Source organism: Ovis aries, chromosome 14, assembly GCF_016772045.2.
Source record: "Ovis aries strain OAR_USU_Benz2616 breed Rambouillet chromosome 14, ARS-UI_Ramb_v3.0, whole genome shotgun sequence".
NCBI lineage: Eukaryota > Metazoa > Chordata > Mammalia > Artiodactyla > Bovidae > Ovis > Ovis aries.
The window spans coordinates 7,254,084-7,279,226 of NC_056067.1; the positions used below are offsets into that span (position 1 = coordinate 7,254,084).

At 43.6% G+C, this 25,143-nt stretch overlaps 2 protein-coding genes and 1 long non-coding RNA gene across 8 annotated transcripts in view; 1 reads left to right on the forward strand and 2 right to left on the reverse strand.

Moving 5' to 3' along the window:
- Positions 1 to 119: 119 nt before the first annotated feature.
- On the reverse strand, positions 120 to 12,082 carry GCSH (glycine cleavage system protein H). Its single transcript, XM_015100385.4, has 5 exons — positions 11,923 to 12,082; positions 8,436 to 8,515; positions 6,914 to 6,977; positions 1,503 to 1,634; positions 120 to 752 (listed from the first exon to the last, which is right to left on the reverse strand). The coding sequence occupies exons 1-5, from the start codon at positions 12,068 to 12,070 to the stop codon at positions 655 to 657; spliced, it is 522 nt and encodes a 173-aa protein (XP_014955871.3). The 5' UTR covers positions 12,071 to 12,082; the 3' UTR covers positions 120 to 654.
- A 4,157-nt stretch (positions 12,083 to 16,239) lies between these two features.
- The window catches only part of LOC101121034 (polycystin-1-like protein 2), a 102,150-nt gene continuing 93,246 nt past the window's right edge, over positions 16,240 to 25,143 (reverse strand). Inside the window, exons 38-43 of the mRNA XM_004015493.6 lie at positions 24,546 to 24,673; positions 21,895 to 22,055; positions 20,028 to 20,238; positions 18,400 to 18,501; positions 17,760 to 17,891; positions 16,240 to 16,628 (exon numbers count right to left, since the gene is read on the reverse strand). Of these exons, the coding sequence (XP_004015542.3) occupies positions 16,467 to 16,628; positions 17,760 to 17,891; positions 18,400 to 18,501; positions 20,028 to 20,238; positions 21,895 to 22,055; positions 24,546 to 24,673 (896 nt within the window). The 3' untranslated portion in view covers positions 16,240 to 16,466. The remainder of the gene's footprint in view (positions 16,629 to 17,759; positions 17,892 to 18,399; positions 18,502 to 20,027; positions 20,239 to 21,894; positions 22,056 to 24,545; positions 24,674 to 25,143) is intronic.
- Positions 16,329 to 25,143, forward strand: part of LOC106990575 (uncharacterized) — an 88,971-nt gene continuing 80,156 nt past the window's right edge. For 4 of the 6 annotated variants that reach the window (XR_009596264.1, XR_003591436.3, XR_009596267.1 and 1 more), the window contains exon 1: positions 16,335 to 16,404. This is a non-coding gene — a long non-coding RNA (uncharacterized LOC106990575). Of the gene's footprint in view, positions 16,405 to 25,143 lie in introns of all 6 variants that reach the window. The other 2 variants (XR_009596265.1, XR_009596268.1) reach the window with 2 other exon arrangements.

Sequence of the window (25,143 nt, forward strand, 5' to 3'; positions counted from 1 at the left end):
GGACTTAAATTTCCTTTAAAAAAAAAAAAAAGAAAAGACTTCCCATAAGTTAAAATTAGCATCTTTATAAATACTAGGAAACATACTATGAAATATTAACAGCAGAACAAAATTCATGATTAAGAAGTTGAATATTTTATTATTAAATTGTTTATTCTTGTGCAAGGCTGTTACTTCACTGTATAAAAATAGCACCAGCAAACACAGTATATTGCAAAATTAAGATAGTAATATTCTTCACTGGACACTATACAACTAACAAACTTTTCTCCACTGGCAGTTATTTCTAGTGGGAAGATAATTTTGACCCAAATCCAAGGATAGCTGTAAGCAAGTTACAGTGTCATATAAGGTTTAAGATAACCATGTTATCCTTGAATTACATAATTTTTGTAATTAGTTTTACCAGAGATAATTTCAGGAATTCTGAATATTATAACTGGAGCCTAGCCTAAAATTCACAGGATGCTGTGGAAAAGATGCACCATGTTTATCTGAAGTCATTAGAAAGGTAAGCGGTATTTTCTTCAGGAAACATTGTTACAAGTAGTTTCTTTTGCTAAAAGTTGCTTTTTAAATATCTATCCACCACTAATTTAAGACAACTATGCTAGATTAAGTTGTTTCAAAGTAGTTTATTTAGGGGTTCCATTTTCACTCCTCAATAGATTTTATGTATTTCTCATATGCTTCTTCACTCATTAGTTCATCTAGTTCTGAAGGGTTACTGAATGTCATCTTGATCAGCCAACCTGCAACCAAAAAAAAGTATCATATTCCAAATCACCTTTTAAAAGAGAAAATCACATAAATTTTAACCTTAAGAATTAATATTTCTTACATATAATAACGATAAAGGACCAGAAGAAATTGTACCATCATGGATTAAGAAATCTGAGGTTGTAGTTAATAAGCATTAACAACTTTACACAGGGATCCAAATATACAGGTATATAAAATAAGGAACACCAAGACTATAACTACTGAAATTAATGGCATTAGAAAGCATTAGAAGAGAGAAGTAGGTGATAGGAAATAGGAAACTACAACTTAATGCTAATTTTGCATTTTATTGGCTGTTTGACTTTACCAAAGAAATCCTTTGAGAATTTCATCTATGAAAGGAAAAAAACTGCTACTAGCTTACCTTACTACATTATGAAGAAGATGAAAATATGAGAAAACAATGCAATAAATATTGTTAACCATCTTTATCACAAAATGTGATTAGATCTTTATGACTGAAGAGGTAAGTACTTTGAAGTGTTTACAGTGAGTCTACAACAACACTAAGAACCCTATAAAATTAGGCAATGCTTTTATTGAGAGAGATCCAAAATATAACCTAACCTGTGTTTTTCCTTTATAAAGCAGAATATCTATTTATTATAATACCAAGAAGTACAAAAAGAAATCACAGTCAGTTAAAGATTGCTTTATAGTCTAGATTAAATGTTAACTGCAGCAAACAATCCTTAAAAAAATTTTCAGCAACAACTTACCATCTTCATAACACGACTTGTTGACAAGTCCTGGATTTTCTGCTAGAGCTTTATTAATTTCAGTTACTTCTCCTGATAGAGGAGAATAGAGTTCACTAGCAGCTTTCACACTTTCCAAAGCACCAAACTCCTCTAAATTGAGAAAATTAAAGAAAATATGAAATGTCAAGTTAGTGATCCCAAAATACAAAATAGAGAAAAGTGATCACCTCTATAGTCATAATAAAAAGACTAAATATCTTTAAATAAAACCATAGGTTTTGTCATGCAAGATCTTCACTTATACAATTTGTAGCCTGACAACATTGCCCCATCCAAACAGCACAGTGTAACTAGAACACAAGTAAAAAATCATAGTTTTATTTGCTCAAGGGGTCAGAGGATTGAGTATGGGCCTGCCAAAGTGAAAAAGTAGTCAATATAAAGATCTCCAAATGTTCCACAGACCCACATATTGGAATTAGCAGAGAAATCGCAAAACAGCTGTTATAAAATCACAGTGAGTGAATGTTTGGGGGAATACCTGCAAAAACTAATAATTTTTAAAATGGACATTCTAGAACTGGAAGACCTATCTAAAAATATTCACTAGATAGCACTAATAGTTGACTGGATACAGAAGAAAGGATCACTGAACATGAAGAAAGACCATCTAAAATTGATCTGAAATGAATGTGAATATAACATACCAGTTTGTGGGGGTAGAGCTAAAGTAGTACTTAGAAGGAAATAATATCTTTTGTTCAGTCACCCTGTCATGTCCGACTCTTTGCAACCCCATGGACTGCAGTGCACCAGGCCTCCCTGTCCCTCACCATCTCCTTAAGTTTGCCTGAGTTCATATCCATTGCACCCATGATGCCATCCAGACATCTCATCCTCTGACACCCTATTCTTCTGCCCTCAATCTTTCCCAGCATCAAGGTCTTTTCTAATGAGTAAGCTCTTTGCATCAGATGATCAAAATACTGAAGCTTCAGCTTCACCATCAGTTCTTCCAATCAATATTCAGGGTTGATGATTTCCCTCAAGAGAGACTGGCTTGATTGCCTTGCTGTCCAAGGGACTTTCAGGAGTCTTCTCCAGCACCATAGTTTGAAGGCATCAATTCTTTGGTGCTCTGCCTTCTTTACGGTCCATCTCTGACGACCTTACATGACCACTGGGAAGACCGTAGCCTTGACTATACAGACCTTTGTTGGCAGAGTATTGACTCTGCTTTTCAACACACTGTCGAGGTTTGTGATAGCTTTACTGCCAAGAAGCAATCGTCTTCTGATTTCATGGCTGCAGTCACCATCTGCAGTGACTTTTAGAGCCCAAGAAGAAGAAATCTGTCACTACTTGTCATGAAGTCTTAGTTTTCAGTGTTGAGTTTCAAGCCAGCTTTTTCACTTTCCTCCTTCACTGTCACTAAGAAGCTCTTTGATTGCTCTTTGCTTTCTGCCATTTAGAGTGGTATCACCTGCATATCTGAGGTTGACGTTTCTCCCATCTTTTTTTTTTTTAACTGAACTGGGTGTTAGTTGCGGTACGCAGGATCTTTAGTTGCAGCACGCAGGTTCTTAGTTGTAGCATATGGGATCTACTTTACTTGACCAGGGATCAGACCCAGGCCCCGGCCCCCTGCATTGGGGAGCACAGAGTCTTAGCCACTGGACCACCAGGAAAGTCCCTTTCCCACCTATCTTGATACCAGCTTGTAACTTGTCCAGCCCAGCATTTCTCATAATGTGCTCAGTGTATAGGTTAGTTAGACAAACAGTGACACTAGACAGCCCTGTCCTACTCCTTTCTCAATCTTGAACCAATCAGTTGTTCCATACAGGGTTCTAACTGTTGCTTCTTGAACTACATACATGCTTCTGAGGAGACAGGTAAGATGGTATGGTATTCCCATCTCTTTAAGAGCTCTTCACAGTTTGTTATGATCCACACACTCAAAGGCTTTAGTGTAGTCAATGAAACAGAGATAATGGTAATATCTTTAGGTTTTATTTAAAAATAACATCTTAAAATCAATGACCTGGCTTCTAAAGATACTAGAAAGTGAACAAAAGAAGGCAGTTTATAGAGAAGAGGCAACATTTGAAAGAAGCTATGACACTTTTGATTCTTAAAAAAAAAAAAAAAAGACTTTTAGGGACTTCCCTGGTGGTCCAATGGTTAAGAATCTGCCTGCAGGGGTCATGGGTTCAATCCCTGATCCAGAAAGACTCCCACATGCTGTGGAGCAACTAAGCCTGTATGCTGCAACTACTGAGCCCATGAGCCACAACTATTGAAGCCCATACACCTAGAGCCCATGCTTCGCAACAAGAGAAGCCCTGGAATGAGAAGCCTGTGTACTCCAGCTAGAGAACAGCCCCTCTTACCCACAACTAGACAAAAGCCCTTGCAGCAACAAATACCCAGCACAACCAACAAAAGCATCAAACTAGATTTTAGCTGCCACTCATCGCAAGGGAGATGGCATTTTACAGTATAGATAAAAAGTCAATTTAAGAAAAACCGTGGAAACCAACAAACCCATAAATTTCCAGAAGCGAGAAAACGTTAAGTTGGAGGAAGAAAATAAAGCTATGAAAAAATAAATGAAATGGAAAATAGAAAATTTAGCATTGTAGAATTCTACATAGTAGAAATTCTTTCAAGAGATTGATAAAATTGATGAAGAGCTAGCAAGACTGATGCACATTCTTTCAGAAAAAGAGGTGGGAATATTTCTAAACTTATTCTATGCACCAGATAGAACAGATTCCAAAATTTGACAAAGCCATTTTAAGAAAAGACCAGTATTTCTCATGAACATAATGTAAAAAAACAGCAAGTCAAATTCAACAGTACATTTTAAAGAAACAGTTCTTACACAATGACTACCAGGAATCCAAGGTTGGTTAAACAGTCAAAATGAATGTTTAACATTAAAAAATGAATCATTCATCTCATTAACAAGAAAAACCCTTCAGACATGTCAACAGATGGAAAAAATTCAACATCCACAAATGATAATCTCGGCAAACTAGATATAGAAAGGAACTGCTTCATCTGATAGTGGGCATCTGTGAAAACTCCCACAGCTAAATATACCTAATAATGAAATGTTCAATCTCTATGAACCTTGGTATGGACCTGAGTTGCCCTTTCTCAGTTCTCAGTGCCCTTGGTGGTGATTTTGTGGTAATCACTGCTGTTGCTGCTGCTGCTAAGTCACTTCAGTCGTGTCCGACTCTCTGCGACCCCATAGATGGCAGCCCACCAGGCTCCCCCATCCCTGGGATTCTCCAGGCAAGAACACTGGAGTGGGTTGCCATTTCCTTCTCCAATTCATGAAAGTGAAAAGTGAAAGTAAGGTTGCTCAGTCGTGTCCGACTCCTAGCGACCCCATGGACTGCAGCCTACCAGGCTCCTCTGTCCATGGGATTTGCCAGGCCAAGGTACTGAAGTAAGCTGCCATTGCCTTCTCCTAGACCAAAATAAATACCTAACATTTCAATTTATTAAGAGGTCAGGTCCAATACTTAGAAGGTTTTTATATCCTAGCAATTGAGTAGCAGTTTAAAAAAAACAAACACAGAAATTGAACAAAAACAGAATTTTCATTCTTAATTACCATTTACAGATATAAGTGTGTCTGCTGCATATTGTATAAGTTCTCCATCAGGAAATCAGGTCATATCAACCAGTGCCCAACCTCATGTTCCACACCAACTGTGTAGTACTTGCTTCAAAGATACATTACCCAAAGTAATAGAGTAAGATTCAATATTGAAATTGTTAACTTAACTGAATCTTAGTTTGTGCTGTGCCCAACAGATGTTAAAAATTAAAAATATCCCATAGCACCTCATGTTACTGGGGTATATAATCTGGGAACTATGAAGACAGACAAAGATATCTTAGAGAAGACACAATGTTTTATACATAAATATGAGAAAATATTCATAAAATACATATTTGAAAAAGGTTTTATATCTAGAATTTATAAAAAATGCTGAAAATCAATGATAAAAAAGATAAATTAGACTAGAGACTTCACAAAGATGTGAGTGGCAAAAAGCTCATGGAAAGGTGAACAATCTGTCACTAGGGAAATGCACATTAAAACCACAATGAGATATGTTGTACATGGAACTCTCTGATACTGTTGGTGAGAATACAAATGGTATAACCACTTCAGCAAACACAATAGGATACCGCTGGCATAAAAAGCAAATTACTGAGCACTTAATATGAGTATCTCAAACTCATGACAATAGACAAAAGAAACCAGGCATAATGTCGTCTGATTTCTTTTAAATGAAGTTAAAGAATAGGCAGAAGTAATCTATGGTGACAGAAATCAGAGAAGAGGTTATCGTTTACCAAAACTGTTTGGATTATACAGTTAAGAGTATATAGTTAATACCTAGATCTAGTTAAGATCTAGATCTAGGCATTTTCACCATATATAAATTTCATTATCAATTTAAAAAACACCTTTGGCAGAAAGTTTAAAGCATTCATTAGTTTAAGGAGGTTACTCAACATATATTAATGGAAATTTTAAAATTAAGCATTAAAAAAGAAAACAACTGATGTACAGATAAAAAGAAAGTTTAAACAAGATAAATGATAGGGAAAGTTTAAGCAGAAAAAGATATGGCAAATATTGTCAAAGATATTAGAAAACAGATATTTAAATTCTCTAGCAGTGTCTTAAACATGTCAAGGAGCCCATGAATAATAATACATGTGGTTCCACTGCTTGACATTTATCAAGTACTAATCTCCATGGTAAAGAATCCACCTGCCAATGCAGGAGACATGAGTTCCATGCCTGGGTCAGGAAGAGGAGGAATGGCAACCCACTCCAAGATTCTTGCCTGGAAGATCCCATGGACAGAGGAGCCTGGCAGGCCACAGTCCAAAGGGTTGCAAAAGAGTTGGACACAACTTAGCGACTAAACAACAACAAATCTTATGCTGGATGTTATGCTAATTCCATTTAATCTTTACAACTACTATATGAGGCGGTTATTATCCTAACTCACAGATGAGGTCTACATTAAGTAATTTCCGCCAAGTCGCACAGCTGATGTGTTGAGGGGCCTGGATTTAAAACCAGATTCTGACTCACGAGCTCATGTTCTGATATTCTTTACTGCCTCCAAAGAAAAACAGATTTTATTTTTTAAACTTAAGAGACCTCAGCTATATCACTAATGCATCAATGTGTGGCAGGGATGGTGCTAAAAGCCATTTCTCTCTACTTCCTACCTTCCATTATAAAATATGAAAATGTTCACTATTCTTCACTATCATCATTCCTTACAGCTAGGGATGGCAATAGGATGCAGACAAGTTATTATTCAAGATAAAGAAAACTCATGGCATGAATCATGACATACCAAGATGAGAAAAACACTCACCTTGTTTGTTCAACTTTGTCCCAACTTCAGGCAGACTACAGTAAACAACATCTCCCAAAGCTTCCTTTAAAAAACAAAAACAAAAAAATCTCTAAGAGATCAAATTAAACCTAGTAATTAGGAACAAGCCAAGCATTTAATCCCTTTAATTCAAATAGTATATACTTTACACTTGAGGGATCAAATTCTGTTTTTTCTTATAACCCTTTAAAAATGCAAAATTATTCTTACCTCAGGATTTGCAAGAAAACATGCCATCAGCGGGCCCACAGGTGGCAGTGACCCTTGTCACCAACCATATGCCCCCGAAAAGATGACTAGCTCCTTTAAGAACAAACACACTTTGTGCTTTTCCACTTCTGCAATTTTACTGAGGACATTTCTCCTATTGATCTGCTGACTAATCAACAGTGATCTCTCCATCAAGTTGAGTGGGTTACAACCCCTTGTACGATTCAGGTCATCCACCACATATTGTTTTGCATGTCATTTTCCATGTTAAGTGATTTCCCCTCATAAAATTGAGGAGAGGACGACAATATTTATACAGTATTTCACAGAGCATTCTGTACTGGGCCTCAGTAGGTACACAGATATGCCCACAAAGATACAGCTGTCATTGATTCTCAGTACATGAGATCCCAGCATTTCTGAGGAATACCATACCCTCCAATCAGTTAATATCCCCTGCCCCCTCCTCTCCCCTCCCCACCCAGAGGTCCAGTTGAAAAGTCACTGATCCATATTGCTGTTTGGCTTCTAGTTTTCTTTTGAATGAAGTCGCTCAGTCATGTCCGACTCTTTGCAACCCCATGGACTGTAGCCTAACAGTCTCCTCCGTCCATGGGATTTCCCAGGCAAGAATACTGGAGTGGGTTGCCATTTCCTTTAGGAGATCTTCCCAACCCAGGGATTGAACCCAGGTCTCCCACATTGTAGGCAGACGCTTTACCATCTGAGCCACCAGGGAAGTCCTGGTGTAGTTTTCTAGTATTGTAGTTTTCTTTTACACAATATCAAACTAGAGGCTCAGTGGCAATAGTGGAATTAGTTGAGATAAACTCTAAATAAAAAGTTTATCTTTGTGTAATCTGTGCCATTCTAGGTGTTCCCTCTTCAAGTCCCCAGGTCATGTGTGAAAGTGAAGTGGCTCCCACATTGTAGGCAGATGCTTTACTGTCTGAGCCACCAGGGAAGTCCTGTGTATATCAGGTCATGTGTATATCACTATTATCCACAAAACACTAACACTCCAGCCCTTTTGCTTGCTCTGCTGCTTTCCTTAACTGCCTCAATATGAAACAAACATTTCCCTTTAATTTATTAACTGTTAACCTTTTAATCTCTTAAAACACTATACACTTTCCTATGTTTTTCTTTTTCCACCTATGACAGATGTTCTTCTAAGGGCCTTTAAAGGGCCCAAGATACTAAGGGGCAGAATAAACAATTTTTAAAAGATAAAGACAATGGAATTTAGGCAAGAGCAGACTGTTTTAAATATTTCAAGACAATCTAGTACCTGTGCAAAATTGCTGATTCCCACTGTTCCAACACCATTTTCTGTTGTTACCCATTCGTGTTTTTCTGTGAATTTCCGCACTAAAATAAAGACCAACATTTCAGAAAAGCAGTGGCATCACTTCTTTAAAAGCATTTTTTTTTTCCCCATATCAATGCTATCAAAAGGCAAGGCCTTCCCAGTATCTGTTTGACTTATTGACACTGTCATTCAACAGTATACTGCCCAGGACGAAATAGATCATATGAAAAGACACATCTCAACAGTGGTATTATTTAGGCAAAGATGGCTTGATGTAAATACCTTTGGATCTTTTGGCGATTTGATTATTTGTACTCAACATTACTCGGTCTAAATCATACACACAAATACTGGAGCACATTTCAAATGTATACCTATCCATTACTGATCTGTCTTGCAGAAAGAAGTCTGTCCCTCTGAAGAAAGAGTGATGACGTTTTGGGAGCATAAAGACTGCTCATAAATGATTTAACCTAAAAAATAATGTGCCTCTTTAGGTAGAGTTGTATCAAGAATAAAACTGACCTTGAACAATTATAACTTGACTAAGTTCTTGATTCTACTTTAACTGAATTCAAGTCGGCCCTTGAATAAAGTGGCTACCATCATTATGAGAAGCAAATTATACCATCAGAACTCAGTTGTCACCTCAGAGCTAAGACATTAACTGGTAGAAAGGCAAGCTCTGCTCAACATTCACTGGACAGGTTAGCCCTTGGCTTTATAACCTGCTTCTTTTCAAATACAAGGATGGCCAAACTACTCAAGGATTCCTGGAACAAAGACCTACCAAAATTTGAGTGATATGAAAAAAATTACTTAGGAATTAATAGTACTTGCTTAAAAGAATAAAAATTTTTATAAAGCATATCTTCTTAAATATATATCACATTCTGAAGTGAAGCAGTTTTCCAAAAGTACAGAAATTAATATGAAAATGGCTTGTTAATTTCAATACTATTTTAAAAGTATTGCTAGTTCACTCTTACCCCAACCCAAAAGATAACTGTACTTAAAACATTAAACTCTCTTGATTACACAGCTCTGATACATAGCAGAATGTAAATAAAAAGTATTAATTTCCACCCCCATCATTAAATAACTTGAATATCATACTCCTCAGTGGAAGAGGTTGCAAAATCTCACCGTCAGTTGCTCCGCTCCACTTCAAATTACTGAATGCTTCAGGTCAATCTGATGTTTCCCTAAGGTTAAGGTTTGTTTGTACTTAGTGTTCTGACTGCAACCCACTCTCTCCACTGCCTTTTCTTGACTTTCGATCTCAGCTTAGAAACTTCCTGCCAGCAGCCTTATCTAGCTCTCCAAGCCTGGGTTCCTGGGCTGTCCAGTCTGCTCCCCCAGCTCTCTGCACCTCTCCCCCCAACACACTCATGGCGCTTAACATGCTACAGATACAGCTCTTCTGTCACCTTCCCCCAGGGAGTAGACCAAGCACAAAGCAAGCAAGAGCAGGGTTTATTGCATTCGTAGCCCCAGTTCTAAACACTGTCCTTGGCATACAGTAAGCAATCAAAAGTTGGAGGGAAGTAATTTTTTAAAGTGTAAGAAGATTCTGAGCAAAACATAGAGTATATAGTTATCTGGCTACAGCACTCAATTCTCCCTAACATTCTGTGACAATTCTAGAACTAGCAGTTTAATACACTTTTTTATAGAAAGGACTGGACAACCATAAATATGACTTCTCTGAGACTGTCCTGACCTTGGTCTTGCCATCTTGCCTAATTGTAAAGATAATCTTGAGGAACAAGAGTTCTCAACATTCAGTTTTAGCAACTGAGCAACCACAGTTTAGAGGAAAAGGCAGCAACATTGCTAAGCTAAATGCACCCAGGTCCTGTTAGCCTCAAAGGCCATTAAGTCTTTATACCAGGCCACGAAATTTAGGCTAAAAACAATGATTGGTACAATTCTCCTTTAACCCCTGGCCCAATGGAAGGAAAAGTGAACAGGAGATTTGGTAGTTTTGAGTCTTGAAAACAATGGGTTTTAGCCCCCAGAAAATAAAGTGTTTTGAGTAATTTATGAGAACTTTGTATTTTCCCCCCTTTCAAAGTCACTGAATCAAATACACTAACATTTGATCAATTTTCTGCTGATTCTATACACTAACATTTAATAAGTAACATTATCAAGTACTTACTATGTATCAGGCTATATGTACAGCAGTTACATTGTTTCATTTCATCCAACAAGTCTGTAAAGTAGGGATTATCATTTCCATTTTTTCCAGCGAGGGAAACAAGTGACCACCCAAGATACAGGAAGCCAGTGGAACTCAAGTCTCTAGTATTGAAAACTTGTGTTCAACCAGATCATGGCTATTGATATCTTGGGCAATATTTAACTAGTTAACAGGACAATGCAAAAAAGTAATACTGAACTAACCAAAAAAATACAGGCTTTTAAGTCAGTTATCTGAGAAATGCTTTTCCCTTATATTCAAATTAGTAATGTATTGATGTATGTAAATTAGTAAGGTACTGATATGTACCACCAACAGATCTGAGAGATTACGGTGGGCGGGTGGGGAGGAGATAAGTAAGCTTCATTATGTTTGACTTAGAACTAAATTTATCAACTTTTCTAGTCCCAAACAGGTTTCTAAAACAACGAACTTAATGAGACAACAGCCACCAGACCTGTGCTCCGTGCAAGTAAGAAGCCGGAGTTCGCGAAGAGGTGCACTTGGTGTCTCACGTTTTGGTGCATTAACTACAACAGTTTTTGCTCTGCGTTCACTTGTGCTGAAGTAGCACAGATGGCCAAGATATTTACGGGCAAGTCTCCCAGTTACTTCAAGCCCGTGTATGTAAGGCCTCGTTTCAGCCCAACACACATTCAGGACTATACTTTATATACGACGACACAGACTTTAGCAGAACGTCCTCAGTGGAACCCAGGAGACTTTATCGCACTGCTTTAGGAAATAGTTGTCTGCAACATTATACTAGCTTTAGCTGGTAAAACTAGACCCAGTGCTTTAAGTTTCAATAAATGCTCTTGCTTTTTATTTCAGAACTTACAGTGACGATATGCATAGCAAAGTAAAGCCTATTACTTGTCCTCACTCAGGGTGCACGATGCTCACAAGTGCGAGGAACCTAAGGTCACGAAGGAGCTCAGCGACCTTGCCCAGGTCTGCAGCAGCGAGCGGCCGACGATCCTGCCAGAACCACCCTGGACACGGCGGCCGCGCCAGTCTTCAGTCTCCCCGCCCCCTCGCCCCGGCTCCCAACCCGCAGGACAAAGGCTGCGGGGCCGTCCAAGCAGCTCCGGGAGGTAGCAACGGCGCCGCAACACGGGGTCCCAGCAACAAAAAACGCGCAGAGGTCGCCTCGCTGGACCCGGGCGGCCCACGGCCGAGGACCCGAGGTAAGGATCGAGGCCCAGCCCCTTTCCCCCGAGGCAGCCCGGCTCGGCCCACGTGCCCTCCAGCACCTACCCGACAGCAGAGCAGGGCCGGTGCGCAGCGCCCGGACGGCACCCGCTCGCAGTCCCCAGGGCCGCAGCGAGCAGGGCGCGCTGGGTGCCGAGATAGAGCGCAGGCTGCCGACCGCGGCCCGCACGCTCCGCACCGCGCGCAGCGCCATGTTCGCACGGGTGCAGAGGGTCTCCGCGCGGCACCTAGAGCACCCCGGCCGGCGGGGGCGGGGCGGGACGGGGCGGGGTAGGACTGGGCGGCCCCGGGCCGGAGCGAGCCGGAGCGAGCTGGCTGGACCGGGGCGCGGGGGCGGGGCCCCGGGAGGGGCGGGGCCTGACAGGGCCGCATGCGGGAGGGGCGTGGACGCTCGGAAAGCCCTGAGGCCCGGAAGGGGCGGTGGCGAGGGGCGGGGACTGGCTTGTGGACTAGGCGGGCCAGGCCGAGCTGGGCGGGGCGTCGAGGGCGGGGCGTCCCGGGAGGGGTGGGACCACGCCTTCACGCGGTGCTTCTGGGCGAGTGAAAGCTGTAGGTCAGCATATGTGACTTCCAAGACCCACCCAGGCTCCAGGCAGGAGTGGTGTTCTTGGGTCCTCGGGGAGGCAGGGTGCTCCCAGTCCTGTTAAAAGATGAGGTCTCCACCTTCTAAAGAGGATCAAGGTCACCCAGAGCAGTATTCATAGCAGATCCAAAGAATCATTCCAGCCGAAGTTGGTTTGTTGGGCACTGGCCAAAGGTGCGCTAACACGAATGCAGTTTCTCTTTGACTTTTTGAAATATTGAAAACTTTATTACTTTGCATATTCCCCAAACCCTACAGTCTCCAAAGAGGGGAGAAACCTAATCATGAAGCTCATAGAGGGGCAAGGACTTGTTGAAGGGTCAGGAGTGGCTTCTGGTGGAGTCTATACTGCAGGAGCTACTGCAGTAGCAGTCGAAAGGCAGAGAGTTGAGACCCAGCATGATCAGCTCCTTGCTTAAGCAGTCCTGTGACTGAAACTTTGGGAGAAAGCAGAAGACATGTCTCACCCAACCCAAGGAGGCAGAAAATTATGTTTGGGAAAAGACCTCACCTTTAACACAGATTTTGTGGAGTAGGCAAGAATCAGCAAAGAAACACTGGAGTGAGAAACACCTCAATATCCACAGTGTCAGTATTACAGGGTATACCTTGAAGTATATGCGTGTATGAGTATATGTGCGACTATATGTGTGTGTGTGTTTGGGAGACCCAAATGTTGCGCTGAGATTCTGCCTCACAAAACTGGGGATGTCAACACATCTGTGCAGTAGTTTGCAGGGGCTGTCATGCTCCTCTGAGTTGTCTTTTCCTCTGAGTACACTGAACCTTTGTTATGTGCCTGGGAGGGATGCACTACCTTTGTAATCCTCACCAAACCCCTACTGGTAGGTATTATACTCATTTCGTAGATGAAGAGCTGGAGGCTTGGAAAGGTTAACTAACTTTTCCAGGAGTGGAATGAGGGAGACATTCTATGGTTTAAGCAAACTAGGTGTCAGTAGCAGAACTTGCTCATCAGTCCAATTTGCAGTCAACTGCTCTTAAGCTCAGTTCTACTTGCCACTGTTTGGGATGCTGACTGATTCACAGTGCTGTATTCTAAACTCCAGATCTTGGTTAACTTCCATAATGTCAGTGTTCTGTTTTTATTGTTTTGTTGCAAGTCACTTCAGCATAATGCAAGCCATCCCCTAAAATATTTATTCCCAGCTTCAATAACTCATTTGATGCAAAGAACAGGGTCACTTATCAATCTGTGGGCTATGTCATGGGCCCTTATGCCAAAGCAGTAGGAAGTGTGTCTTTTTTTTTCTTAATGTAACAAGCATTGGGGATTAAATTTTTTTTTTCCATCTGATTATCTTTGTAGCATCCATGGCTTGAGATGTGAAAGGTCATCTCATTATACAATTGGTACAGGCACCTGGAAATTTAGGTGGTCATTTCTTTCAGGTGTCTCAAAGCGGTCTGCTCATCTCTTTGTGACAGTCCCTGATGGCTCAGAGGTTAAAGCACCTGCCTCCAGTGTGGGAGACCTAGGTTCGATCCCTGGGTCAGGAAGATCACCTGGAGAAGGAAATGGTAACCCACTCCAGTATTCTTGCCTGGAGAATCCCCTGGACAGAGGAGCCTGGCAGGCTACAGTCCACGGGGTCGCAAAGAGTCAGACATGACTGAGCGACTTCACTTCATTTCACTTCATCTCTTTGTGCAGATATATTTATTTCTCTCACAGAAATACAATGGAAGAAGTTTACAATTTGATATTTACAGTCAATAGAGAAGTGGAGTAGTTGGAAAAAGAAATGAAGAATTTATAACTAATCCAGATCTTAGAACTTTTCCTGTTTAAAACAAACAGACAGTATGTGTTTGGGTTGATTTCTGTGCCATATTTTCAGAAGACATGTGTACACTTTGCTATGAGTTATTTGATGAGTATCTGAAAATGTAGCTCATGACAAAATACATAATGGATGATGGGTTTTGGGGTGGACAGAAGATAAATCCCCCAAGGCTTTATGTGCATTGTCACGTTATGTGTCTCTTTGTTTGTAAAGGATCCTGGCTTTTCACTGTTAGTAGTAGAGTGGGATCCTGGTTCAACCATCATAAAAGAAAATTTAAGCTCTCATCCAGATAGAAGGCTGGCAGTAGTTCAGCTTCATTGTTACACTAGCTATTTAAAGACCTCATCAAGTATGCATGTTCCTTGCATCTTTCTGCTCTGCCATCTTCAGATTGTACCCCATGGTCTCAAGGTAGCTGTCAGAGTTCCAGCAGTCTTATACCAGACAGTGTTCAGCAGCCCTTGAGCTCATCTCTTTTTATTACCAAACTGACCTTTCCCAGGAGTGTCCCAGAGACCTTTTTTCAAAATTTTCATTGGCCAGACTGGATCATGCTGCTGCTAAGTCACTTCAGTCGTGTCCGACTCTGTGCGACCCCATAGACGGCAGCCCACTAGGCTCCTCTGTCCCTGGTATTCTCCAGGCAAGAATACTGGAGTGGGTTGCCATTTCCTTCTCCAATGCGTGAAAGTGAAGTCGCTCAGTTGTGCCCAACTCTTAGCAACCCCATGGACTGCAGCCTACCTGGCTTCTCCGTCCATGGGATTTTCCAGGCAAGAGTACTGGAGTGGGACTGGATCATGTGGCCAGCCTAAATGGCTCATTGTCAAGGGCTATTATCAAGACAGATTGAGATTTACTTTGAGGTGGCTGCAGCCTCACCTTGCTGTGTGTCACATGGGGTAAGGGTAGTGGCTACTTGAATAAATCAGGATTCTGACAGCAAGGAGGAAAGCATGGAATGGATCTGGGGCAGGTAACCTAGAGTATCTGCTCCAATGGGTGTGTGAGGAGAGACAAGACAGGGTAAATTGCAAAGGATTCATCAGGTGCTTCCACTGTGCAACAGAGGGGAAATGTACAGTTATCCTCACAGTTACCTGGAAGACTTTTATTATCTAGATCTATGGTTCTCAGAATTTAAAGCATGTTTATCATGTCTGACTGCACATTGGAATCACCTAGGGGACATAAAAAATATTGATGCCTGTGACTCAGAGATGCTGATAGATAAACTGGGGTGAAGTCTGGGGTCTCTAGCATGTAGGCAAGATTGAGAACCACTAGTATAGATCAGCAGTTCTCAAAATATTGCCTAAAGAACACTAGCCCTGATTGAAGTGCTGTCATACCAGAAGCCTTGGTTATAGGGGTTTGGGAATCATTACACATGTTATTGCTCACACTATCCCAAGAGATTCACTGTACACATTTAGCATATTAAAAGCTCTAACAATTCCCATGCTAAAGAATTTGTATGTCCAGTGTTTCCCACATTTGATCTAGAAACATTTAAGGGAGGACGACACCTGTTATGAGTTGAATTGTGTCCCCTAAAGAGATAGGCTGAAGTCCCAGCCCCCGTACTGGGGAGAAGGCCATGTGATAACTGAGGCAGAGGCTGCAGTGACACACCTACAAGCCAAGGAATGCCAAGGATTGCTGGCACATGCTGGAAGCTAAAAGAGGGAGCTCCTTCATAGAGCCTGCCGCAGGAGCATGGCCCCGTCAGCACCTCGGTTGTGGACTTCTAGCCTCCAGAACCATGGAGCAATACACTTTCATTGTTTTAGGCTACCCAGTTTGTGGCACTTTGTTCTGGCAACCCTAGCAAACTAATACAACATCCATTAGCATCTGTTGGACCGCAGTTTGGGAAACCCTGAACTAGAATCATTCAAAGGCAACTCCTGACTGACCAACAAGATGAAATAATTAGTCTATAGAGGGGATCTTTTCCCCATGAACTCCAGACAATATTTGTTTTATTTCTAGGAGGAAATACATTTGAACAGTATCATAGTGGTGGCAACTATATGTATGTATTTCTCTTATCTTTTTTTGCTTGCCGGGCTTGGTGACTCTAATATGGACACAGAAAAGTACTAACCTGGAGAGATTACAGAATCACTGGTAAGTGTAGGCCTAATGTGCTGGCCTTCCCCTATTCTACAGATCATGCCTGGACCAACAGCTTAAATTGGGGGCACAGTTGAAACAGGTTGAGGGTGCCAGACCTCAGACAACAACTCAGGCTGCTCACTGCTGCTTCCAGGCGCCTGCCTTTTGCATTTAATGCCCAGAAAACTGAGTGTCTTCATCAGTAGCAAATCGACGATCTCTCCATCCTCCGACAGCTGCAGAGGGAGAAAGAACCATGTGACTGATGTAGAGCTGTTCTCTTCAGGGGCTTTTCTTTCTTATGGGGAAACCATGGTTTTATCATCCACTTTGGTCCCTGCCAAAGTGATATCACTGTTTAGAGTTGCTTTTGTTTTGGAATTGACCTTCTTCTGGGAATCTTAAGGGTATTCACTCCTGCCTTATCCCCAGGGATTTCCTTCTTCCCCTCCATTGAAAATGACAAGATGCCCTCTACCACCCCCAACAAAGGCTATTAGGAATTTGTGTACAAAGACCCTCATGTGTTGCTGCTGGGAATGTGAAATGGAGAAGAGTTTGGTGGTTTCTCAAATTTAAGCCAAAGTGACCATATGACATCTTGAAATAAATTTCTAGCCCCAAGATGGAGCCACTCCTGCCCAGGGTGCCATGTCAGCAAATTGAAACTTGGATATCTTTTGTGTCTCTGTAAAGGCTCCCCCAGCAATGCAGTATAGCCAGTCAGCCAGTCCCCAGACGCCAGACCACTCCAGGCTCTATACTTAATTCCTCTTCCTTCTCACCCCAAACAAGGCTGACTCTGTGGCCCTGGCCAATCAGATATTTTCTATTTTCTACTTCCTTATCCTTTATTCTTTATGCTATAAAAGTTTCCTGCCTTACACCCCATTTTGCAGATCTCTGAATGGAGACAGTCCACTTCATGAAATATTAACTTTTGTTTGTCATCACCTAAATCCAAGGGGTTCTCAGTCTTGACTGTACATGCAGACCACACAAGAAATTTTAGGAATACCAGTGGCTGGATCCTTCCCCCAGGGATTCTGTTTTTATTTGCCTCAGGTGAAGTAGCAGGCATTTCCTGAAGCCCCCAGATGATTCTAGTGTACAGGCATAGCTGGGAATCACCGATGTAATGAACAGAGTCCCAAGCTGGGAATTGGAGACGTGATTCTAGTCTGCCTTTCATTTGCTATGATCTTGGGGAATTAATTTCCTCCTTCTGGGCCTCCGTTTCCCTTCCTGTGAAATGAGGCCCTTGAGCTACAGTGATCCTTTGGTTCCCCTAATGTCTAATGCTGCTCAGCCAGCCTCTTCTTAGTTCAAGATCAGTGACTTTTGAAGACCAAGCCAAAGGGACCCACCTGATAATATTTTTGCTCTTCATTGAACGCCACCAGGATGACAGAGATAAACAGATTCAGCACCACAAATGTCACGAAAACGATGCAGGACCCAATTAGTAAGGAGCCGAGCACTGGGCTGTAGTCCAGGACCTGTCAGGGAGAGAACCAGAATCATCCCTCAGGGTCCTGTGTGCTAGTGGTCACTTCCCTCAGTAGGCACCTTCAGAGGGAAGCTGGTCCTTAGAGCTAGGCAGATCCTGGAGCCAGGAAGCTTCCCTTCTGCCTGGGGGCTGAGAGTGTGGGCAGTGCTCTCAAAAGCTGCCCGGAGATGGAAAGGGCAACCCCTCTCTTCCCCACTGCTGCCGTTTCCAATACGGGTGTCATTCTGGCTAGCCTCAGGAGCATTCCCTTCCAGACACCCACCAGCACAGCCTTCCCCTGATTAGCCAGTGTCTGATGTTCTGTAGACAGGGGTCCCCAGGGTGAGCTGTGGGAACCTTTTTATTTGTGTGGAGTTGCCCTGCGCTTGCCAGGTCATGGACCCAAGGTGTGACATCCACTGGGGAGGCATTTGAGGGGGTGCTTTCTCTAATTTTCATAAAGGTTTGGTGTTGATGGTAGTATCCATACCCCCCTCACTGCCTCTCTCCTCCATTACCTCCTCGTAGTTGAAGATTCCCAGCTGAAGGCTGATCATTGTTTCTGCCGCATCAAAGAGGGTTTTGTAGGAACGGAGTTTCCAACCAAAGATTAAGTTTGACTGTTAAGGAAGGAGTCCTTATGAACAAGGAAAGAAACCATGCCACCCCCAAAAGGTGTTGTTTGACAGCAGAGTCAGCAGTCTGCATCAGCCACATCCTTGGCCTGGCAATACTGTCCATGTCACAGGGCCTTCAAATGGGTGTGTGTACACACTTAGTTCTGTAGGGGATGCACATGCACCTGGGCTCACACACCAACACTCGGAGACCATTGCTGTGGTCTCCCAGATGGTCACTCTAAGGCTCAGTAATGGTGCTGCGCTCTCTGCAGCCCCAGCCTCTTTGCTCTGGGGGATTTGGGTTGGATGCACAACAGGCTTCTGCCTGGGCAGGACCAGCCTCCCCACCATGGTCTCTTCTCACCATAGTTACCCCCTCTTCAAAGATTTCCCCATAGCTCTTGCATCAGAGGGAAGCCCAGCAGTTCCTCGGCCCTGAGTTGGTGACTCCTGGTCCCACGAGACACTGCAGTGTCCTTGCAGCCCACACACTGCAGACGGAGGACTGAAAAAATCCACATGAATTAAAGGATGGGATGGGGTACTTTTAACAAAGCCAGATTCCAGCTTCTTAGCCAATACCCTCCATCACTTATTCAGCACACTTCATCCCATTTCTGAGGGTGAGAGAGGAAGATGAGGTGGGGTCAGTGGAGTAAGAGCCAGGACTGGGGTGGAAAGGGCAGGGAAAAGGGTAGAGGTGGAGTGAAGTCTAGGATAAGATGGACTGCTGTATGGTATGGACACCAGGGGGATGACAGAGGTGAGAGACTGGGTGGGGCAGGGTGAGAACTGGGAAGGGGGCTGGTGTGGGTTGGGACTGGGTGAAGAGTCGCAGAGAGGTGGGAGCCTGGGTTACAGTGGGAGTCAGACTTGGAGAGGGTGGGGCTGAAGCTTCTCTAGATGGAAATCAGCATGTGGCAGAGGGTCTTTGTTTCTCATTTCACTCGACAGTAAAGCAAATAATTGATAGTTCAAAAAAATTGTTTTCAGTCACATAAGAGCATGATTGTCAAAAAGCTCTCAGTGTTAAGGAGCTAAATGAAGTGGTTTCGGCCCTTCTAAGTTCGTGCCTCGTGTAGGGCATCAGGCACCAACATGGCCTGCAGTCATGTCCATCTTCTCTCCCCAATCTCTGTCCCACCTCAGGGTCAGGGACTGCCCACTTCACCTCTGCATCCCCTGGCCTGAGGGAGGGCTCTGTGCATGTCAGAGTAACTGGGATGTCAGGACAACTGGCCCTTAAGGCAGAGTAGGTAAAGAAAGGAGTCCTTCGTGGCAGATAGTTGGTCCCTTCAGTCTTAGAGACTACACTTCCTCACTCTTATCCAACCGAGGTGTCCAGCCTCTGCCATTTGGGGTGACCAGTTCATGAGCTCCCAGCTGAAAGGCTGCAGACTCAGAAAGAAGATCCACCATCTCCCTCAGATTCCCAGGGTTTTCCTAGCCCCCCAACTCTCCACCACTGAGCAGCCTTTACTTCTGAGGAGACCAGCCCAGAAAGTTTTCCCAAAGGAGCCACTCACTGCAATGGAGTAAGCCAGGAGCATGATAAGGATGACAACAATAAAGCCTGAAATGTCCCCCCAGGCACGATGCAGAGCTGATGTGATCATGTTCATTTTGGGGTTCAGCCTGAACAGATGCCAAAGCTTCACTGTGGATAGGAGTACCAGGAAGGCGAGGATGTAGCCAAGGGCAGCATCGGCTGCTGCAGTCTCGCTGAAGCTGATCACTCTGTGGGACCAAATGGAGAGACTGGTCTCAGAGACGGTGAGAGCCTCAGCCAGCACTCATCTGTCAAGATTAGCCTGATCATGGTCTGGGGACAGAGCTGTCCTAACTCCCCAGCCAGGCATTCAAGAGATGGTGGTCACGGTGAGGGTGAGCGTCCTGTTTACAAAAGGGACGGTGCTAGTGGTGGTCACAGGACTATTACCTGACAATCTTGGTTAATGGCCACAGAGCTGAGGAAGATTGATAAAGGAGGAATCCTCCCAGAGTTGAGAAGACAGAAGTAAGGGAGTTCCACGAGCCTCCCCTCTGCTTTGGGGGTCACTGGATGCCACGTCCTCCTGCACACCTGTCTGAGTGTGTATCCACACCATCCTTACATTTAAAGGAATGATGGAAGTACTATCCAGTTGCTGTGCTGAGGAACCTCAATTGCATTGTTCCATTTGACCTTCAAGACCACCAGGTGAGATATCACATCTCCATTTTACAAATAAGGACAGATAGTTGGTACAAGGTCACATAGCTAGTGATATAGTGATAAAACTAGTGGTGGAAGAATGAGAGTTGGCGTCCAGCTGTGTCTCATTCCACAGTCCAGGCTCTTCCTGCCGTCCTGCCCTGCCTTTCATGCCCCTTTTGTGTCTGCCTTTGAATGTCAGTTCAGTCTTAATGTTGATACATTATCGAGTATGACTTATACCTGTATCTATGGACATGGATGGCGAACAGGTTATAGAAAAAAATTATATGATCTGAAGTTTATAAAAGCATTTAATATATATAATGCCTGAGAAAAAACATCCTTCTGTTTAACCTCCTGCCTTCCATTTTCTCCCCTTTGAGGGGTTTGTGAATGAAGTTTGTTAATGAAGGACACAGTCTAGGATAGAGTGCAGAGTTCAGATTCTAAGCTCTGCATTTCCTTTCTCTGTGACCTTGCAGAGACAACCTCTCTGAGCTTCAATTACTTCATCTGCAAAAAAGGGATAACATCATCTCTTAGAAGTTCTAGGAAGATTAAAGTAGATGAGATAATGCTTTTAAAGTGGTGTTTTTATGAATGTGTAAGGTATCCAACAATGACTCAATAAATGTTAGCCATATCTATACAATCAATGGATGTTTCAGAGTGAGTACCAAGATCCTGGAGACATAAACTAGGTTTGAATTCTTTCTCTGCCACTTTTTCATTTTGTGGCATTGGGGAAGTCTCATTACCTCTCTAATTTCCCTATTTGTGAACTGGAGTGATGACAACATCTACCTCCATGGCTTCTCCTGAGGATCCAACATTAGTACCTCCTGCACAGCACAGGGTGGACTCTTGGTGAATGGTAGCAGACGTGGGTTGACTGGGCACTAATGCTTGCAAAGACCCTGCCCCCAAAGCCGGAGAGGACCTTACAGAGTGTCACGTAGTCCTATGCTTTGGTAAGATTTGCAAAAGATTCTGTTTTTGTCTTTGAGTCCTCTCCAGTTGTGTATGCTTCAGACCCCAAGTCTAAGTGCTACAGCTAGAGTTATTTTTTAAAGAGTAACCCTGGATCCTCTGAGGGCCAGCAGGATTTCAGAAGCCTCCCTCTGGGCCACTCAGAGCTGGAGGCAGCAGTGTCAGTGTTAGTGGTAGGAGCTGGGGCCTGAGGCAGAGCCACTTACTCTTCCCCGTGTTTTCGGTAGCGCTGGAGGTCACGCTCCACCAGGACGGCCCTCTTCACAAACACCGCCAGGGCACTCCAGCTGGCCAGGATGATGGCCAGCTCCAGAATGTTCCACTTGCTGTGGAAATAGCACCACTTTTGCTTCCTCAGGAGATTGCCCTGGGAAAGGAGCCAGAGGTTCTAACAAAGGCTGTGGATCCCTAGGGGTTTCTCAGAGCCCTGGCTTCATATGCGTAGAGCACAGGGGCCTCTCCCCAATCCTGTGCATGGACCTCACCTGTCCCCATCATCAGTCGGGGCTGCAGGATTTGTGGGTGTTTAAGGGAAAGTACAGGATCTAATAAAAAAGCACTTAATTCTCTCAGATGCAAAAAAAAAAAAAAGGCAGGGGGAGAAGGGAGGAAGAAAACTCTCCCCTCAAAAAAGCATTTACTTTAGAAAACTTATAATTGTGAATTCTTTCTCTGCCTCTTTGAGATGTAGGAACTTTCCTGATGGCTCAGACAGTAAAGAATCTGCCTGCAGTGCAGGAGATTCAGGTTTGATCCCTGGGTTGGAAAGATCCCCTAGAGAAGGAAATGGCAACCCACTCCAGTACTCTTGCCTGGAAAATCCCATGGACAGAGGAGCCTGGCAGGCTACAGTCCATGGGGTCGCAAAGAGTCGGACATGAGTGACTAACACACACATAAAAGCCAATACATAAGAACTGACTTGACCCTTACTTTGAGATGTATGTACATCTTTTTAAAGCTAAACAATCCTCTCAAGGGAAGTGAAGTCATTCAGTCTTGTCTGTCTCTTTGCAACCACATGGACTGTAGCCTGCCAGGCTCCTCCGATCCATGGGATTTTCTAGGCAAGAGTGCTGCAGTGGGTTGCCATTTCCTTCTCCAGGCGATCTTTCCAACCCAGTGATCAAACCCAAATCTTCTGCATTTCAGGTAGACACTTTACTGTCTGAGCCATCAGGGAAACAAAAACAATCCTCTTGCCCAACGTTAAAAGTCAGAAATTTTTTTCTCAAGGGCCAAGGAGTCATCTCTTTGAAATGTAGTCATCAAGGAAGATAGAGCCCTTATCTCCCAGTTTCTCTGGGAAGGTAGGCGCCAAGCCACTTGGTTACAAGTTGGAAAATTACCTCCTGTTGTAAACATAGAAGTCTGTTTTTTCCATTTGGTAAAGGCAGTTAGCAAACTCAGGCGGCTACCGCAATTAACAGGTGAACTTCGGCTGAACTAGTGGTATAAACAATCCTGCTGCTGCTGCTGCTGCTGCTGCTAAGTCACTTCAGTCGTGTCCGACTCTGTGCGACCCCATAGACGGCAGCCCACCAGGCTACCCCTGTCCCTGGGATTCTCCAGGCAAGAGCCCTGGAGTGGGCTGCCATTTCCTTCTCCAATGCATGAAAGTGAAAAGTGAAGTCGCTCAGTCATGTCGGACTCTTAGCGACCCCATGGACTGCAGCCCACCAGGCTCCTCCGTCCATGGGATTTTCCAGGCAAGAGTACTGGAGTGGGGTGCTATTGCTTTCTAGTGGTATAAACAATCCTATAGTGGTATAAGTGGTATTCCAAGTCCTCTTAAGGATTAATCAACATTAATTTTAAGAGTGGGTGTGTATCTGCCTGAAGATATGCAAGGGTGAGATTTATTTGTCTTTACAACCTCTTTATCAGATTGTCTGAGATGAGCTTCACATTCAGTTTAATGCTTTGTTGTTTAGTTGCTAAGTCATATCCAACTCTTTGAGACCCCATGGACTGTAGCCCGCCAGGCTCCTCTGTCCGTGGGGATTCTCCCAGGCAGGAATACTGGAGTGGGTTGCTGTTTCCTTCTCTGGGGGATCTTCCCAACCCCGGGATTGAACACATGGCTCCTACATGGACAGGCAGATTCTCTACCACTGATCCACTAGCGGGTTCAATGCCTAATCAATTTTTTTTTTTTAAGTTGTTTTCTTAGGGGGGATAGGAGTTATTGTTAAATGAGAACAGTTTGTGGTCTTGCCCTCCCTCTCAGCCCTTTCCCTTACATGCAAGAGAATCTTGTGTTGTCTGTTCCACTTCCCTCCTCTTTCCCACTCCTCTGGAAGAAGGACATGTGTTTGGCTGGTAAGAGGCTAAATTCACCTCTTTTATAAAGAGATGGAGGGATTTTTAACTGTTTAAGCAGCATGATGAGAAGGATTTAAGAGTTTTAGAGGCTTTCTGAAGCAGCTGCAGGCAGAGTGTGAGGGCTTTTGGAGAGGAAAGGTGGGTGGTGGATGGGCCTCCTTTGATGTTGTTAGAGAAATGCAGGGACTCAAACTGCCATTAGATAACTGTTGGCTGGTGGTTTTGAATTGGCAGTGCTTAGAGACCATGTGGAATCCAAGTTTATGGATCAGTGTGCAACATGGTGGTAAATGTGGGAAAGGGGATTTTCCCTAATTCCTAGAGACCACCCAAGAAGGACCATCCTAAAGTCTCAGATGCTGAGAGGTGCCTGAGCTGGGAATGTGGAAGATTGCCATGGCACTCAGCTAAGCAGAACATCTTCCTCTCCCTTCTTTAGGCCCCCTGAGAGGAAGAGGGGAGTAGGGAGAGAGAGCAGGCAGGCGCATGCCCACTCCGTCCTCACTCATGGAGCCACAAGCCTGCCCCTCACCTGCACAACCATGGAGTAGAGGAGGAACAGGAAGTAGACGATCTCCGCGGCTACCACGAAGGGGTGCCAGCCGTCAGTAAAGGGGTACAGGTGCAGGCTCTGCAGGTGCGCATGTGCAAAGAAGGTTCCTGCAAAGCAGAGCGTGTTTTCCTCACCCACGGCCACATGCCCACTCGATACCGGAAGTCATCAGTGAGAGGAAGTGAACTCAAGCCCTTCTGAGGGGTGGCCACGGGCAGAAAAGAAGATAGAGGTCCTTCTAACCCACAGACCAAGGGACTGAAAGGGGAAGGCCAGAAACGGCTGCCGTATCTGACGGGACAAGGGGGGCTGCAGTAGAAGACAGCCTCCGGCCTTTTCCTTCAGCATCGGCCATTGTACCCTCATCACCTCCAGCCACAGCATACCTGCTTGCCTAACATCAGTTTACTCCAAGTTGGCCTGTTTAAGGCCGTTTCATCTAAAGAGAACGCTGGAGATCAATTCAGCTGTTAACCAATATGCCTAAAATTCAGCCTTTTTAGACTTCTTTTTCATCCATTTATGCCTTTTCCTAAACCAATTTGACTAACAAGGCTACTGCCTGTAAAGATAAAGC

What these genes read in the sequence shown, in the direction of transcription:
- GCSH (XM_015100385.4), bottom strand. Translation starts at nt 12,070, where the DNA reads ATGGCGCTGCGCGCGGTGCGGAGCGTGCGGGCCGCGGTCGGCAGCCTG. An exon ending in GACAAAGTTGAACAAACAAG is followed by an intron (nt 1,635 to 6,913) that starts GTGAGTGTTTTT and finishes TTCTCAATTTAG; the next exon opens with AGGAGTTTGGTGCTTTGGAA. An exon ending in CAAGTCGTGTTATGAAGATG is followed by an intron (nt 753 to 1,502) that starts GTAAGTTGTTGC and finishes TTTTGGTTGCAG; the next exon opens with GTTGGCTGATCAAGATGACA.